Source organism: Lolium perenne, chromosome 1 (genome assembly GCF_019359855.2).
Source record: "Lolium perenne isolate Kyuss_39 chromosome 1, Kyuss_2.0, whole genome shotgun sequence".
Lineage (NCBI taxonomy): Eukaryota > Viridiplantae > Streptophyta > Magnoliopsida > Poales > Poaceae > Lolium > Lolium perenne.
The window spans coordinates 37,361,919-37,381,738 of NC_067244.2; the positions used below are offsets into that span (position 1 = coordinate 37,361,919).

At 42.7% G+C, this 19,820-nt stretch overlaps 1 protein-coding gene across 1 annotated transcript; it reads left to right on the forward strand.

Annotated features, from left to right (window-relative positions):
* The first annotated feature begins 14,019 nt into the window (after nucleotides 1-14,019).
* LOC127346937 (uncharacterized) lies at nucleotides 14,020-15,968 on the forward strand. Its single transcript, XM_051373178.2, has 2 exons — nucleotides 14,020-15,070; nucleotides 15,570-15,968. The coding sequence occupies exons 1-2, from the start codon at nucleotides 14,233-14,235 to the stop codon at nucleotides 15,653-15,655; spliced, it is 924 nt and encodes a 307-aa protein (XP_051229138.1). The 5' UTR covers nucleotides 14,020-14,232; the 3' UTR covers nucleotides 15,656-15,968.
* The last annotated feature ends 3,852 nt before the right edge of the window (nucleotides 15,969-19,820 follow it).

Here is a 19,820-nt window from a genome sequence, read left to right on the forward strand (position 1 = left end):
AGGAAGCTATGAGTACATGCTGCAAGCTTCATATGGTGTTAATTTAGCCACTATGTTATCGATGGAAGGAGTGCTAGTACATTGGGAGACGTGTTTCATCACAAGGAGGGGCGCGTCACCTATGTAGATAGTGATGACGACCTCCGTGATTTACCGGCTTATGACAATGGAACTAGATCCCTGGTTCTTGCAAGCGGTGCACAAGTTGCAGAGAGGCTTCCTCTAGGCAGGGAAATAGGATGTGTGTGGCAGTAGTTGCAGTGACGGAACTAGAGCAAAACTAATCATGGTACACTACTCATGCCTAACCTAGAATTATAGAGAAATTTGAGCCGCACTGGTGCACATATGAGTGTCTAGAGGGTTGCACACACAGATTTTGAGACTAATGTAGGGTTAATATTTTCTCTACCCGGGTGCATGTGCACCCTTGTAGCTTCAAGTAGCTCCACCACTGGGTAGCTGCCTCGTCGTGTGGCACCACGTGTGGCAGCCAAGGACCCTTGGTGGCTGGGACTGCACAACCTAAAAGATCATCAATGCTACCTTACGCTCCAAATGGATTTGGCTCTCCGAGACCGATTTTGAGCGCCCCTGGCACAGCATGAGTTTGAAGGTTTTGCCTGACGCTATTTCTCTCTTCAACTGTCAATCAAGATTTATGTGGGTGATGGATCCAACCTTCTTTTCTGGGAAGATCCCTGGATCATTGGTCTCTCCTCAACGTCGTTACAATAGCCCAAGCTATCCTCGCCCTAACCTCACTTCCGATGTCATATGGCGGCTCAGGGAAGACTGCTCGGGAACACATGTGTTTTGGTCATCGTCAGCGAACTATCGGCCGATGTCATCGTAACGTACCTCAAAATTTGGGAAGCCGTAGCTTCCTACCCGGTTAGCGATGGGCACGACGAATTCAAGTGGGAGTAGGCCAGCGATGGCATCTTCTCAGCTCGATAGGCCTACCCCCGCCTTCTTCGAGTGTTCAACCGCATTACCCGTAGGTACCCATGTTTGGAATTCTTTTACCCCCATGGCGTATAGGTTCCATGCTTGGTTAGCCGACCATTGACGCTGCTGACGGACCGAAGGTTGCGTGTGGCGTGGCCTACCGAACCATGTCACGTGCCTGTTATGCTCGGCGGCTGACGAAACCATTGATCACCTATCTATGGATTGCCCTTTTGCTCTGCGATTGTGGGATGGTGTCAACACGCGCCTTGGTGCTGGCAGTCCAACCCCAACAGCGACTCTTGTTGAATGGTGGTTGTAACAGTTTTCCAAGTGACTGTCACAATTTCGGGATCTTCATTGTCATGTCACTCCCTTTGGCTCGAAAGAAACGCTCGTGTTTTCGACACATGCGCGGCAACGCCAAACCATGTAGTTAACGATGTGGTGGACATTTGGCGCAAGGTAGAGTGACTAGTGTAAGATATGTGTGAGTCTATGACCCGCACCCCTTGTGATGGGCCGGGTCACGGTGGTTTCCCCTCCATAATGATGTTCTCCTTTCACCTTCGAGTTTAATACAAAACACTTTCCGGGGTACTCAGGAAGAAATGGTACTTGTACGTTCCGTAACCGCGGAACATGTTGGCAGTGATGCTACTACGGAGCCTGGTGTCGAGCATAACGCTGCGGACGCGCATTCCTCTCCCTTTCGGCACCTTATTTTTTCAGTCTTTCCTTCCAGGTGTCACTCAAACCATTTCCTACTTTCACCGATGACATACAGACATCATGTGATCATGCATGCCCTTTTCCCGTTTTCAGTCCATGGTACTGGTAGCTCACCATACGTGCTACAAATCGTAATGATGCACTCATGCACAACGCGCAGCAGACACGGTCAGTTCGGCGCAAAGAATCGCTGATTACGCACACGGAACTGTCGGGTTTCCAACACACAATGCAGAGGATACATCAGCTGACCTTCGAAACCAAGAGGAGTGGGCGCGATCTACCACGAACACACGGCTACTTTGGAAGCTTGCGCCTTGTCCATGCAGCGCCAAGACATGAGCAGCCGCAGATATACACCAGAAAACTGTTCAAACGACTCCCGGTGTTCCCGCGTAGACGTGTACGCCCCGGAGATCAAGCAGGAGTTGACACCTGACGGGATGCACGAAACATGACATGTCTGTCCTGTAGCACGTATTTTTTTTTCGAAATGGGGATACCCAGCCTCTGCATCAATTGATGCATACGGCCTCATTTATTTCATTATTTGGTATCGTGTCTGTTACAATTCAAGGATCACATAAGGTCGCTACATGAATCAACCATCGAAATAAAACTAAGAGATACGTGATATGTGTAATCAACATGTAACTCTAAAAACAGGTCGCCAGCTGTACTGGTTGAACAAATCCCGAGCAACCGTCTCCAAACGGCTGCACCCAATAGCCATATCGTGTCGCCGCTCCTCCGGCTGTAGCAAGGACCACGTACGGATCCAGTGTGTAGTGAGAGGAATAACCTGCAAAAAAGATATTTTGTTTGTTTTGTTAAACACATAGTCATTCCTAGTGTTCCATATAGCCCATAGTAGTTGATACGTCTCCAACGTATCGATAATTTCTTATGTTCCATGCCACATTGTTGATGTTATCTACATGTTTTATGCACACTTTATGTCATATTCGTGCATTTTCTGGAACTAACCTATTAACAAGATGCCGAAGTGCCAGTTCCTGTTTTCTGCTGTTTTTGGTTTCAGAAATCCTAGTAACGAAATATTCTCGGAATCGGACGAAATCAACGCCAAAGATCTTAGAATCCCCGGAAGCATCCAGAACACACGAGAGGGACCAGAGGGGGGCACAGGCCCACCACACCATACCCTGGCGCGGCCTAGGGGGGGCCCGCGCCCCCCTATGGTTTGGCCAGCCCTTCGACCTTCCTGCGCCGCCTCTTCGCCTATATAAAGCCCCTGGATCGAAAACCCTGATGCGTTCGACGAAAACCACAGAAACCTTCCAGAGCCGCCGCCATCGCGAGGCCAAGATCTGGGGGACAGGAGTCTCTGTTCCGGCACCCTGCCGGAGCGGGGAAGTGCCCCCGGAAGGCTTCTCCATCGACACCGCTGCCATCTCCATCGCCATCTTCATCACCGCTGCTGCTCCCATGAGGAGGGAGTAGTTCTCCATCGAGGCTCGGGGCTGTACCGGTAGCTATGTGGTTCATCTCTCTCCCATGTACCTCAATACAATAATCTCATGAGCTGCTTTACATGATTGAGATTCATATGAGTTTTGTATCACTACTATCTATGTGCTACTCTAGCAAAGTTATTAAAGTAGTTCTATTCCTCCTGCACGTGTGTACAGGTGACAGTGTGTGCACCGTGTTAGTACTTGGTTTATGCTATGATCATGATCTCTTGTAGATTGCGAAGTTAACTATTGCTATGATAATATTGATGTGATCTATTCCTCCTACATATGCATGAAGGTGACAGTGTGCATGCTATGTTAGTACTTGGTTTAGTCTGTTGATCTATCTTACACTATAAGGTTACTTAAATATGAGCATTATTGTGGAGCTTGTTAACTCCGGCATTGAGGGTTCGTGTAATCCTACGCAATGTGTTCATCATCCAACAAAAGTGTAGAGTATGCATTTATCTATTCTGTTATGTGATCAATGTTGAGAGTGTCCACTAGTGAAAGTGTAATCCCTAGGCCTTGTTCCTAAATACCGCTGCGTTACTACGCTTGTTTACCGTTTTACCGTTACTACTGCTGCAATACTACCACCATCAACTACACGCCACAAGCTATTTTTACGCACCGTTGCTACTGCTCATATATATTCATACCACCTGTATTTCACTATCTCTTCGCCGAACTAGTGCACCTATTAGGTGTGTTGGGGACACAAGAGACTTCTTGCTTTGTGGTTGCAGGGTTGCATGAGAGGGATATCTTTGACCTCTTCCTCCCTGAGTTCGATAAACCTTGGGTGATCCACTTAAGGGAAAACTTGCTGCTGTTCTACAAACCTCTGCTCTTGGAGGCCCAACACTGTCTACAGGAAAGGAGGGGGAACGTAGACATCAAGCACTTTTCTGGCGCCGTTGCCGGGGAGGAAAGGTAAAAGGCACTCATACTTCGGTTCCAGGTAAAGTACTTTTCTGGCGCCATTGTGTTTGTGCTCGAAGCTATTTCCTTTAGATCCTGCAATTGCAACTTTTTGTTTCTTGTTTACACTAGTAAGGCATAATGGAAAACATCTGTGAGCTTTTTATTCTATTTCCTGAGTCAAGACATGAATGGTTTAATGCGAAAATTAAAAAACCTATGGAATCTTATTTGCATGCTAGTAGCAATGATATTAGTATGAACGCTTTGAACACCATTGTTGCTAATGATATGGAAAATTCTAAGCTTGGGGAAGCTGGATTTGATGAGCTTGATCTTTTTAGTCCCCCAAGAATTGAGGAGAAAATTTACTTTGATGATACTTTGCCTCCCATATATGATGATTATAATGATAGTGGTCTTTTGGTGCCACCTACTATGGAGAGTAAATTTTGTTGTGATTATACTATGCCTCCAACACTTGATGAGAATAATAATGATAGCTACTTTGTTAAATTTGCTCCCACTACAACTAATAAAATTGATTATGCTCATGTGGAGAGTAATAATTTTATGCATGAGACTCATGATAAGAATGCTTTATGTGATAGTTATATTGTTGAGTTTGCTCATGATGCTACTGAAAGTTATTATGAGAGAGGAAAATATGGTTGTAGAAATTTTCATGTTACTAAAACACCTCTCTATGTGCTGAAATTTTTGAAGCTAAACTTGTTTTATCTTCCTATGCTTGTTAATTTGCTCTTCATGAACTTGTTTATTTACAAGATTCCTATGCATAGGAAGCATGTTAGACTTAAATGTGTTTTGAATTTGCCTCTTGATGCTCTCTTTCGCTTCAACTACTATTTCTTATGAGTGCATCATTAAAACTGCTGAGCCCATCTTAACGGCTATAAAGAAAGAACTTCTTGGGAGATAACCCATGTGTTATTTTGCTACAGTACTTTGTTTTATATTTGTGTCTTGGAAGTTGTTTACTACTGTAGCAACCTCTCCTTATCTTAGTTTTGTGTTTTGTTGTGCCAAGTAAAGTCTTTGATAGTAAAGTAAGTACTAGATTTGGATTACTGCGCAGTTCCAGATTTCTTTGCTGTCACGAATCTGAGTCTACCTCCCTGTAGGTAGCTCAGAAAATTAAGCCAATTTACGTGCATGATCCTCAGATATGTACGCAACTTTCATTCAATTTGAGCATTTTCATTTGAGCAAGTCTGGTGCCATTTTAAAATTCGTCAATACGAACTGTTCTGTTTTGACAGATTCTGCCTTTTATTTCGCATTGCCTCTTTCGCTATGTTGGATTAATTTCTTTGATCCATTAATGTCCAGTAGCATTATGCAATGTCCAGAAGTGTTAAGAATGATTGTGTCACCTCTGAATATGTTAATTTTTATTGTGCACTAACCCTCTAATGAGTTGTTTCGAGTTTGGTGTGGAGGAAGTTTTCAAGGGTCAAGAGAGGAGGATGATATACTATGATCAAGAAGAGTGAAGAGTTTAAGCTTGGGGATGCCCCGGTGGTTCATACCTGCATATTTCAAGAAGACTCAAGCATCTAAGCTTGGGGATGCCCAAGGCATCCCCTTCTTCATCGACAGCATTATCAGGTTCCTCCCCTGAAACTATATTTTTATTCCATCACATCTTATGTACTTTACTTGGAGCGTCTGTTTGTTTTTGTTTTTGTTTGTGTTTGAATAAATTGGATTACATCATGCTTGTGTGGGAGAGAGACACGCTCCGCTGTAGCATATGGACAAGTATGTCCTTGGTTTCTACTCATAGTATTCATGGCGAAGTTTCTCCTTCGTTAAATTGTTATATGGTTGGAATTGGAAAATGATACATGTAGTAATTGCTATAAATGTTTTGGGTAATGTGATACTTGGCAATTGTTGTGCTCATGATTAAGCTCTTGCATCATATGCTTTGCACCCATTAATGAAGAAATACATAGAGCATGCTAAAATTTGGTTTGCATATTTGGTTTCTCTAAGGTCTAGATAATTTCTAGTATTGAGTTTGAACAACAAGGAAGACGGTGTAGAGTCTTATAATGTTTTCAATATGTCTTTTATGTGAGTTTTGCTGCACCGGTTCATCCTTGTGTTTGTTTCAAATAAGCCTTGCTAGCCTAAACCTTGTATCGAGAGGGAATACTTCTCATGCATCCAAAATACTTGAGCCAACCACTATGCCATTTGTGTCCACCATACCTACCTACTACATGGTATTTCTCCGCCATTCCGAAGTAAATTGCTTGAGTGCTACCTTTAAAATTCCATCATTCACCTTTGCAATATATAGCTCATGGGACAAATAGCTTAAAAACTATTGTGGTATTGAATATGTAATTATGCACTTTATCTCTTATTAAGTTGCTTGTTGTGCGATAACCATGTTCACTGGGGACGCCATCAACTATTCATTGTTGAATTTCATGTGAGTTGCTATGCATGTCCGTCTTGTCTGAAGTAAGAGAGATCTACCACCCTATGGTTAAGCATGCATATTGTTAGAGAAGAACATTGGGCCGCTAACTAAAGCCATGATCCATGGTGGAAGTTTCAGTTTTGGACATATATCCTCAATCTCAAATGAGAAAATTATTAATTGTTGTTACATGCTTATGCATAAAAGAGGAGTCCATTATCTGTTGTCTATGTTGTCCCGGTATGGATGTCTAAGTTGAGAATAATCAATAGCGAGAAATCCAATGCGAGCTTTCTCCTTAGACCTTTGTACAAAGCATAGAGGTACCCCTTTGTGACACTTGGTAAAAACAGTGCATTGTGATGATCCGGTAGTCCAAGCTAATTAGGACAAGGTGTGGGCACTATTAGTACACTATGCATGAGGCTTGCAACTTATAAGATATAATTTACATGATGCATATGCTTTATTACTACCGTTGACAAAATTGTTTCATGTTTTCAAAATCAAAGCTCTAGCATAAATATAGCAATCGATGTTTTTCCTCTTTGAAGGACCATTATTTTACTTTCAATGTTGAGTCAGTTCACCTATTTCTCTCCACCTCAAGAAGCAAACACTTGTGTGAACTGTGCATTGATTCCTACATACTTGCTTATTGCACTTATTATAATACTCTATGTTGACAATATCCATGAGATATACATGTTACAAGTTGAAAGCAACCGCTGAAACTTAATCTTCTTTTGTGTTGCTTCAATACCTTTACTTTGAATTTATTGCTTTATGAGTTAACTCTTATGCAAGACTTATTGATGCTTGTCTTGAAGTGCTATTCATGAAAAGTCTTTGCTTTATGATTCAGTTGTTTACTCATGTCATTACCATTGTCTTGGATTGCTGCATTCACTACATATGCTTTACAAATAGTATGATCAAGATTATGATGGCATGTCACTCCAGAAATTATCTTTGTTATCGTTTTACCTGCTCGGGATGAGCAGAACTAAGCTTGGGGATGCTGATACGTCTCCAACGTATCGATAATTTCTTATGTTCCATGCCACATTGTTGATGTTATCTACATGTTTTATGCACACTTTATGTCATATTCGTGCATTTTCTGGAACTAACCTATTAACAAGATGCCGAAGTGCCAGTTCCTGTTTTCTGCTGTTTTTGGTTTCAGAAATCCTAGTAACGAAATATTCTCGGAATCGGACGAAATCAACGCCAAAGATCTTAGAATCCCCGGAAGCATCCAGAACACACGAGAGGGACCAGAGGGGGGCACAGGCCCACCACACCATACCCTGGCGCGGCCTAGGGGGGGCCCGCGCCCCCCTATGGTTTGGCCAGCCCTTCGACCTTCCTGCGCCGCCTCTTCGCCTATATAAAGCCCCTGGATCGAAAACCCTGATGCGTTCGACGAAAACCACAGAAACCTTCCAGAGCCGCCGCCATCGCGAGGCCAAGATCTGGGGGACAGGAGTCTCTGTTCCGGCACCCTGCCGGAGCGGGGAAGTGCCCCCGGAAGGCTTCTCCATCGACACCGCTGCCATCTCCATCGCCATCTTCATCACCGCTGCTGCTCCCATGAGGAGGGAGTAGTTCTCCATCGAGGCTCGGGGCTGTACCGGTAGCTATGTGGTTCATCTCTCTCCCATGTACCTCAATACAATAATCTCATGAGCTGCTTTACATGATTGAGATTCATATGAGTTTTGTATCACTACTATCTATGTGCTACTCTAGCAAAGTTATTAAAGTAGTTCTATTCCTCCTGCACGTGTGTAAAGGTGACAGTGTGTGCACCGTGTTAGTACTTGGTTTATGCTATGATCATGATCTCTTGTAGATTGCGAAGTTAACTATTGCTATGATAATATTGATGTGATCTATTCCTCCTACATATGCATGAAGGTGACAGTGTGCATGCTATGTTAGTACTTGGTTTAGTCTGTTGATCTATCTTACACTATAAGGTTACTTAAATATGAGCATTATTGTGGAGCTTGTTAACTCCGGCATTGAGGGTTCGTGTAATCCTACGCAATGTGTTCATCATCCAACAAAAGTGTAGAGTATGCATTTATCTATTCTGTTATGTGATCAATGTTGAGAGTGTCCACTAGTGAAAGTGTAATCCCTAGGCCTTGTTCCTAAATACTGCCAAGCGTTACTCTTTGCTTGTTTCTTGTTTTATCACGTTACTATCGTCGCAATACTACCACCATCAACTACACGCCAGCAAGCTATTTTCTGGCACCGTTGCTACTGCTCATATATATTCATACCACCTGTATTTCACTATCTCTTCGCCGAACTAGTGCACCTATTAGGTGTGTTGGGGACACAAGAGACTTCTTGCTTTGTGGTTGCAGGGTTGCATGAGAGGGATATCTTTGACCTCTTCCTCCCTGAGTTCGATAAACCTTGGGTGATCCACTTAAGGGAAAACTTGCTGCTGTTCTACAAACCTCTGCTCTTGGAGGCCCAACACTGTCTACAGGAAAGGAGGGGGAACGTAGACATCAGTAGTGCACAAGCTCCAACTTGGATTTGCATTTTCTCATGTTTATCAATACCCAACAGCCAGTCACCGAAGAGATGTGTAATATTGTTGGGAGGTGTGATATTCAAAGCTATGTGTATTATGCGCCACATAATTTTAACCAGCGGGCAAGATATAAAGAGATGTTCTATTGTTTCGTCTTGATTACAAAAGCAACATTTCAAACTACCGTGCCAATTACGCCTCGCTAGATTATCTTTTGTTAGAATAACTTTGCGGTGAAGAAACCACATAAAAATTCTGATTTTTAGTGGTACTTTCAACTTCCAAATATCCTTATGCAAATATTGAGTGTTGTCATTCATGAGATCTAAATATAGTGATTTTACTGTAAAAACACCATTGCTTGTCAACTTCCAAGTAAAATTATCTTCTTGATCATTTAACTGGATATGCATGAGCCGCTCAACAAGGTGTAGCCACCGTCCCCATTTATTTCCTGTAAGGCTTCTCCTAAACAGAATATTAAGGGGAGGGGTATTAGTTAGGACAGAGGCTACCGTGACATATTTGTTTTGCACTATGTTGTAAAGCGAGGGATATTGAATGGACAGAGGTTCATTACCCAACCAAGAATCTTCCCAAAATCGAGTTTCCAACCCATTTCCTACCTGAAATTGACCTCTACTGAAGAAATCATCTTTCACTTTCATTAAACCCTTCCAAAAAGGTGAGTCCGAATCTTTTGTTTGAACCTGAGATAGTGTTTTTGAATGCAAGTATTTGTTCATGATTAACTCATGCCATACCCCGTCTCCATGAAGTATTTTATATAGCCATTTAGTAAGGAGGCATTTATTCTTAATTTCTAATACCTCAATGCCTAGACCACCTTGGTCCTTGGGCCGACAAATGATATTCCACTTTGTAAGTCTGTACTTCTTCTTCAGACCATCACTATCCCAAAAAAATCTGCTACGAAAAAAGTCTAATCTCTTTCGTACTCCCTTAGGAATTTCAAAGAAAGATAACATGAACATGGGTAGGCTTGTGAGAACTGAGTTAATAAGAATCAATCTATCCCCATAAGATAAAAGTTTACCCAACCAATTCGCAAGCTTCCTTTCGAAGCGATCCTCAATCGGTTTCCATTCACTATTCTTGAGCTTAAGGTAATGAATAGGTATGCCTAGATATTTTAGTGGAAATGAGCCTGCCTCACATCCAAAAAGATTTTTATATTCATTTTCTCCTTCTTTGGCCTGACCAAAGCAATAAATTTCACTCTTGTGATAATTTATTTTCAGTCCCGATAGTTGCTCAAAAAAGCTAAGTATCAATTTCATATGCATAGCCTTATCAAAATCGTGTTCCATGAAAATAATCGTATCGTCCGCATATTGAAGAATTGAGACTCCTCCTTCAACTAAGTCTGGAATTAGGCCACCTATCTGTCCATCCTCTTTTGCTCTTGCAATTAGGATGGCCAAAATGTCCGCTACGATATTAAAAAGAATTGGTGATAAGGGATCACCCTGTCTTAATCCCTTTCTAGTTTGAAAGTAGTGGCCTAATTGATCATTAACTTTAATTCCAACACTTCCTTTACTCACATACTGGTTGATCCATTGACACCATTGTCCTGTAGCACGTATAGATGATAGGTTAACTGAACCTATAAAGATACAGCTGAAACGATCCTGAACAGAAAGATTCATCAAAAAACCCTAAACAAAAAGGATACCACTTCGCGCTAAAAATAGAAAATAGAATAGTAGATAATTTGGTATAAAAGAAAGAAAACATTCTATGAAGAATCAAGATTCATAATAATTCTTGTCTTGTTTATTGGATTATTAGGTCTAACTTTCTTGAACAAACTGCGAGCGTGAAACTTTATGAGATGAAATAGGGAAAGACAGAAGATAGAACTTAAAGGATAACTAAAGTGACTCGTCTTTGAATCCACTTTGGTTGAAGTTCGAAAAAGGAATAATTCAAAATATAAATAATTCTTTTTTCAAATTCAATTGTTTATTCATCTCTTATATTATTCTAAAATTCACCTTAAATCGAATTTTATTTTTTCAACGGGATTCTTACTCAAATTAAAAAAATTCTATAACAATCTCTTGCTTCGGAATTAACACATCCACACTAGAGCACCGCATCGCGGATGTGACAAGAGAAATGCATATGCCCCGTGCAGAGGCCATCCGGTACATGTTTGTGCCCGATATTTACTTTGTTTCATGCTTTAATGTACGTGCTGCCAGGATTCATTAAGTTTTGGAAATCCAAAACATATTTTTTTTTCGAGAGCACGCGCAAAGCGTGCCTTATCTTTATAGAAGAGAAAGCATAACAAATTACAAGATCAGCACCAAGGTACTGAGAACCCACGCACACACCACCTCATGTGTACCGGATGGGAACGTGGAAATGCAAGGGAACGTGGTGATTTCATGCACGGGAGGTCCTGTGCACGGAACAAACACCACTCTCCTCATATTATTCAGCAAAATTACTCATGTTCGCTCCGTGAAAATGTTTCTAACTACTAAGATCATGTGCATTCGTATTTTTTCGGGGCCGTACAAACTTAATCGTAAATGTGTGGAACATAATGGCTACGACGGTTCCACAGTTTACAGGACCTTCAGTTTTGGACAAGAGTTGATGTGTTGCATCCATATGGCTGCATCTTCAGGGCTTCTTTGATTCAAAGGATTTCTAAAAAAATTGTAGGATTTTTATCCATGGAAAATTTTCCTATAGATGTCATTTGATTTAAATGATTGAACCCTCCAAATTTTCTATAAATTGCTTTCTTACACTGCAATCTCATCGGATTTCTAGCAAGAGGTTAGACCTCTTAGGAAAAAAATTACGTGTCTACAACAACTATGACATGCACTATCTATATATAATTTTTCTTTGTTTTTTCTGCGGTGGAATCATACTATTCCTACGACTAATTCCGGTGTTTTTTATTATGTAGAATTTCAGATGTTATAGCACATTATTCATTCATTTTTTTCTTCTATTTCTATGCTTTTAAAATCCTTTAAATTAGCAGGCCCTCAATGGTGACCTTAGTGAGGTGTAGGATAAGTTCCAGATTTATCTCAGCATGCATGCTCAGAAGTGTGTAGCAGTAGGACGTTCGCATCTAAAGAACACTGAAACTCTTTGCAAAAAAATATGACCTTTCAATACATTGACCTAGCTTTTTCTAGTAGTACCGAATATCTTTCATATCATAACACAAATTCATTTTGGAATATGAATCTAACAACATTCATTTGATCAAAAGCCTGTCCAAACAAACCTAAATTCAAGGTATTTTAAAATGGAAATATAATACTACACTCATCTTAATTACTGATATTGTAGCACTTTGTGACTCATTCGGTATTTGTATTTCTACTTCAAGGTCATTTACTAAGGCTTGGTATGTGGTTGTTGAATTGTGATGTCTAGACTTATGGTATAGTTTTACGTGAAGAAATAGCCCCGAACAAAATAATTGTTAGCCAAGAGGCAAAATAAAGAAAGCCTTGTTGAGCAAACCAAAAAAAATTAGCCGAGTTTTTTTGTGCTAAATTGTGTTTTCTTCAGCTTGTTTGATGGAAGACGAAAATAGACATAAAATTAGGTGGAAAAGCTAACTTAACATAATGCATACCAATACCAATTGACAACAAGTCAACCTCCTTTGCACATTCCTCACTCCAATAAAAGGATGAAATAAAAGGTTATATCGACAAGTTCTAAATTTTCACAAGTATACTAAGAAGCAATATGGATCAAAGAAACCTAGAAGAATGAGAGGCACAATGCAAGAAGAACTAACCTAAAGTTGTTGAGTAGAGACTCAAATTGTTGAGTAGAGGCTGACTCGCCATAAGAGATGTCACTGGCCTTTCACCTAGATAAAATGTTGCAATAAAAGGTTGTATTCATCAATTGACGCAGAGGCCCAGAACTGTCCCCTTTTCGAAAAAATAACAAGTGACAACAAGTGAACCTCCTTTGCACACTCCTCGTGCCACGCTATGCACCAACCTCGTCATGTCACCTTCACATTGGGATTAACAAATCCACACCTAATCTAATCCCACCCATCCCTAATCAAAGTGATCTAATCCTACGTCGTTGTCTCAGGGTTGTGTTAATTAACCCATTAAACCCTCCCCTCTCTTTGCCGCAGCTTAACCGCGTCGACACCGACCCTTGTCTAGCCTTCTCCTCCAACTCCAGCACACTTGGCACGTCCCTAGTGGCGCCACCAGTCATCCTCCAGGCCCCACGCCAGCCCTGGTCTACCGGGCGCCTCTCCCTCAACATGCCACGTGCTCCCATGGAACCGGCTCTGCTCCTTCCTTCCCTCGGTCGCCTCGGTCCGTCGTGGCACTTGTGCTCATGGTTGCTTCAAGCTTTTGCTTTTTTATGACGTGGAGATCAGCTGGCTTGAGAGCTAAAGTTTTGTTCTCTCTGATCTATCTTATCTAGATATGCCACCGGTCCTTTTCAGCGTTATCGTCGATGTAGTCTGTAGAATTGCTTCTGCAGTAGCATGGCAAACAAACAGGAGTATAACTCTTGAGTGAAGAGATGATTTCGAAGACAGTGACCACGTGATATATATGCCCTAATAAATCCATTTGGAGTGCGTGATCGTCTATGGTTGATCACTGGTAAAGAATTGGTTTGTTAAGCTCAATCGACTAGCAGTAGTAGTTCATAAATTTGACGAGAAAATTGCGCAATACTGCATTGAATCCAAGCTTATCAACAGTATTTTCGTATTCATACCGACCAAGCTGCCTGATTGAACAGGTTATTGCTGATATATACTTGCCATACCCACCCGGCAACCATGCCATTACTTGTAGGCTTGTAGCTCGAGTGCTCGACAGGGTCCAACGTCACAGGCATATGATCCCGTAGCTGTTGACATATTGTGTGCACCATTGCGGCAGCTCCCCCGCGACACACGTCGCCATTGCGGCCAGCAGCTTCGCTCCGCCCGGCCTATATATACACCGGACCGTTCAACAACCCATGCTTCCCACCCAACCCCTGGTCTCCAGGTATTGTCACTCACCTGCCCTACTAGCAAGCTTGCTAAGCTAGAAGCGGAGTGATCGTTGGATTGCCGATTAGTCATGGCGTCCAGGAGGAGGGAGCCGGCGATTGGCCGCGTTTTTGGCGACGATGGGAAGGAGGATGACCTTGTCGGCGACGACGATAGCGGCGACGACGGGGAGGAGGTGATGGAGGTGAGGAGGCGCGTGTCCCGCTTCGCCGTCGACGGGGACAGCGGTGCCGGCGGGGCGAGCGAGGTGGCCAGGAGGCGGGTGTCCCGCTTCGCCGTTGAGGAAGTGGGTGGCGTGGTGCCGGACCGGCGACGCGGCACCGTCGAGGGTGTCCGGGCTCTGCCGCCGCCGCACGCGTGGCTGGCGGTGGAGGAGACGAAGCATTCGAAGGGCGGCGGGTTCGGGAGCGAGAACGAGGAGCAGTGGGCGCGGCTACTGCAGCGCGGCGGGTCGGCGCAGGCCGAGGCGGCGGAGGCGCAGCGGCAGCACCAGCCGCGGCGGAGCAGCTTCAGCGTGGTCCGGCGGGAGCGCGGGGCGCGGGAGGCGTGGCTGGACCGCGCGTGGGAGATGAAGCGGAACTGGCACGAGCGCAACGGCGGCGCCCCCGACGCCGACACCCCCGTCGTGGTCGTCGTGGGTACGAAGCAGCAGCAGCAGCACGGCGGAAGCGGGACCTCCTCGCCGTCCTGCTCGTCCCCACACCGCCACGGCCACGCGGCGGCCGGCGTGGCCATGGACATGGAGGAGGTGCGCGCATGCAGGGACCTCGGCCTCGACCTCCCCTCCGACTGCGCCGTGGAGATACAGTGCTACGGCATCTCGGCCGGCAGCAGCCCCACCCACAGCAACGCCGGCAGCAGCTCCCCTTCCACGCCCGGCAGCTGCTCCATCTCCAGCCCCAGCGCCGGTACGTCGTCACCATCAGACCTATTTCTTCTACCTTCCACGTGGTTTAATTAACTCCATGCGTCACTAGCTCCAGATATATCTGCATGCTAATTAAGTCGCCATGCATATATGCACATCACCATCCCTGCCTTGCCGGGCATGGCATCGACGACGACGAGCGACGAGCTCAGCTCACCCTGGGTCGTCTCCGACGGGTCAAAAGCAGGGCACCTCGACTGCATCAATGAGAATTAATTAGTGTTGCTATCATGCACCCCACAAGTATATTAAGCACTCGCAGGCGGTGACGCTTCCATGTCGATCTGGCTACTCACCCTTGGCCACGTACCATCTATCGCGATCCGTCTTCCTTCTGTGCTCATCATGCGAATCGTTCCACTAAGATTTTAGCCATAGTTAACTACAAGTACTGCTACTACGTCTTTGCCTACTGCCGTTTTATCCTTAATCACGAGAGGAACTGACGCGTGTTTGTTGTGATTAACGACGATTGGCAGGGGAGGATCCGGTGGACGTGAAGGCGAGGCTCAAGGTGTGGGCGCAGGCGGTGGCGCTCGCATCCACAACACAGCTCGGATCTTGAAGGCAGCTGCGACGTCGATCTACATGGCATGGATCGTGGATCGATCCGTCGTGTAAGAAGCAACGCTACGCGAGAGTTCTACCTCCTTTTTAGCGATAGTATACTGCGTGTATGTGTATGCATGTGTCATCAAAAAAATTCTCCTGATTGCGGTTATTGGAGAATGTATGTGTGCGTTACATTACCAACTAAACCCTACTTAAACTTCTCTAGTCCTGTTGATTTCCTTGTGGATCGCTGGATGTGAATGAAGGTCGATTAACTTGTAAGAAAAATAGGTAATTAATCAGTGTGAATCGCTGTTTCTTCTTTCCTTGGCAAACTTGTTTTTTAGTTCTGAACTTTTGTTCTTATATAGTCTCGGCTTTTAGTACATTCTAAGAACCAATCTTGAGTATATGAGCATTTTTTTCATTATATTTAATCTGGAAATGGACATGGTAAATACTTTATCTAGATTAAACATGTCAACTTATGACAAGGGTAAGACTAAGGATAATCTCTATCGATGGGGTAAGAAAACATGGTTGTCGACAAGCGGAATGGAGAGACGTCGCGAAGCTAAGCCTCGGAGTCTTTGTTTGCGCTTTCTTCTTGAACTCTGCATGGGTATGAGACCGGCTTGCCTCGTTCACAAAAAACGCAGAGTGTGTGTAGTCGTGTGTCAGACGATTGAGGAGGATCCCACTCCTCTTCTCAAGCTCCTAGTGGATGGTACAACACCAAACCTTATAAAAAGGTCTTAACTCTCTCCGCTAACAATGTGTGATCATACTTAGTCCCACCTCTTGCTCTCATGAACTAGCATTTGAGATTTTTCAAGATTTATTTTGTTTATGGGCCTAAGGCCCATAGTACAATCGACCAAGACATACACGATGACCATGCAAAAACTAAATATCATTTTTGTTCATATAGAGAGAGCAATGAACATACAACAAGGTGGATCAACCAATCAGATGACTCACTAGAGGCCTGGAACCAATTAACCCCTAATAATCTAAGGCTCGACAAAAATAGTGTTCAATCAAGAAATAAGCCAACACAACGAATGTAGGCGAGCGATGCCCTCAAAGTTCTAGGGTTATAGGTAGCCTAGGTTCAGCATCGGTTGAGAGAATATCCCATAATACACGAAGCTGGCCGGCATTCCCACAGTGGTGAGGAGGGCACTGCCTTTGTTGGTGACATCGAAGAAGGTGTCTAGCGTCTCAAATATTTAGGTACAATGGCGTTGCTCATTGATGAGCGCAAAAAGCAACATGTTTTACATCACATAAATGTCTAAGTAGTGTTAGGAATTTTGTATTTTACTGTGTTGGCGCGTACCAATTCTATTTGATTCACACAATCTTGGAATAATGAGGAGACTTTGCAACCAATGCATAAGGAACGATATCTGGGCGAACAAATTATGATTTGGAGCATTAAATACCTTCTAACAATAACTCACATGAAGCCAAGGCAAAAATATGCGAAGTGATAGTCACAGAAGCTTTTAGTGAGTTATGGTATTGTCAGGCCCACCCATACCACCTGACCGTATCACCTGTCGTTCATATTGCCTCATCAAATATATTCACCCCGTGAAGATGGATCTGAGAAGCGAGACACATAGCCACCAGAAAACACTGAAACCTGACCTCCGAAAGGGATTCAGAGGGGGACCTCGTTGAAGGGGATCCATCATCACCACTGGTTGGATCATTGGAGGCCAAGGCATCGATGTTCATCATCATCATCAACAACATCATTATCACTGTTGGTCATCTCGTTGTAATCCTTAACCTTGAGTGGTATCCACATGTGTATTTATTAGATCTTCCATTTTCTATCCAAATATTCATGATGATGCTATTTGCCTCCATGTGTGAGTAGATCCATTTATTATTGGGGATATGGAGAAACCCAAGCCAAATTATGAAATGAAATAAAGTTTGTTGATTGTCTAATAATTATAAAGTGTGTTGGTTCCTATCAACGATGTTATGCGTTGTTGTCCACATAATATTTTCCTAGGGGACGTTGGTAAGAATCATCGTTGCATATGATTGGTTATACGTGGGCGTACATGTGACAATTCAAATAAATATCCGATTATTATTAGTATTGAACTTTCAGAGGAAGATATAATCAAACTTATGGCAGTTCAGGAATAGCGGCAAGGAATTTAGGTATTCATTAGCCGATCTTAAGGGGATAAACCCCACTATCGCCATTCATCGAATATTCCTAGAAGATGGTGATTCATGTAAGATACTGCAACACATCTCTCTTATACTCCTCCATAAAGGAAAAAAAACTCAAAACAATCCAGTATTTAAGAATTAACAGAGTATAGCTTTAAGAACTTTGACATAATGTTTGGATCTCAAATATACTACCTTGATTTAATAAGACTACCTAGAAACTCACTAGATGAAACTATATCACATGTATCCACTTTATCCCTAGTGAGGCAACAAAAGAAAGGTGAAAACCAAAGCAGATCTTGAATCTTGTGTTACTATTCAATCACTACCCCCATGTTACTCCATCTAACACACACATTCCCCGCAAATCTTCTCTCATACACGTTGGATAAAAAAATTACTTAAGAAGGGGTACATAATGTGCATCTACTTATACATCTCATACAAAAGAGGATTCCAATATCAAATATCAACTAATAGAAAAGAGATCCACCACAAAGGGGTTACATAGATGACCATAATTATGTTGTGCAGCTCATATGGTGCTAATACAATGATAGAACAAAACAGAGATAGAGCAAGCTACTGCCACAAACCCATAGTTCAGAGGTGGACTACTCCCTTCTCATCATGGTGGTGTTGATGTAGATCTTAGAGGGGTAGGAGATCTATTCGGTGGCGGCTCCGACAGAGGTTCCCCATCCAATATTTGCTGGTGTTGACTCTATTATGGTGTTTCTGATCTACGCTCCACTTCCTTTCCGATACATGGCTGAGGTCCTTTATATATAAGTTTTTGGTTTAGAACCATCATATGGTGCTCTTGATGGATGGCTAAAGATGCTCGAGGAGGCGGAATACCTAGATGGCGCGACCAGGGGTGTGGGCCGCTCCATCCATAGGCTTTCTTCCTTCTGGGTTGCATTTGCGTGATTTCAAAGTTTCATATCATCAGTCTTTGTAAAATAACGATCCTCGAAAAATCTCAGATCCATTTGACTCTGTATAGGTCCCTGAAAGTAAAAAAAATACACAAAACACGAGATTCATGTTCTGCGGAGTTATAACCGAAATAAAGGAGACAATTGGAAAATCCCTAAAAACAATATAAAACATGTATATAGCCTTATATGATATGAAATTATGAAGGAACATGTGGCAATAAACTACAATATGAATTTTAGATGCATCAACATCCCCAAGCTTAACCCATGCTTGTCCTCGAGTATCAAGTGACAAAAACTCTGCATGGACTTTGAAGTTTGTTGCTTAGTTGAATGTAAAGTATTAATACACAAGGTTAATGATTCAAACTTCAATGAATAGAAATAAGAAAATGAGATAGTAAGGGACATTTTTTGTTCACTACAAAAATATTCAACAATAAATCACAATTTGTAAAAACAAATGAAAGCACTATGGACATTAAACATGTAAGTAATTTCAAGTGGTCAAGGAATCTTCGTTTCTTCTTATTTTTGTTTCTTTTATTTTTCATCGGAAAAGGTGGATATTGAAAGTAATCAGGGAGTATAAATGCCAAAACTTTGATAATAATATAGAGTAAAAGGAATTTTTATGGATGCAACTCATGTCAAAGCTAGTGAAAATAAGTATGGTTTTATGTGTTTGACCTCTTACAAGTTGGATGTCTCATGCCCCTTGGCGCCTCATGCTACTCAACTTTAGATTACCATATACCTTCTTCATAAGGGTACCTCCTTGCCTCTTGTACAAAGTGCCCATGGATATTTGGGGGATCTCTTATTGGGGGCCCTATATACCGAGAAGACAGGACAACCGACAAATGGATTCCTCTTGCGATACTAATTGAATAGCATTTTTTGATGAAAGGTGGTTGAGGATGTCCATGTTGAAACTTACACCATGATTATTTTGCATGGCTTCCATTAGCGTACCAATGTTCTTCTCTAACATATATGCATACTCTAGTCTTTTAGCATGATAACCTA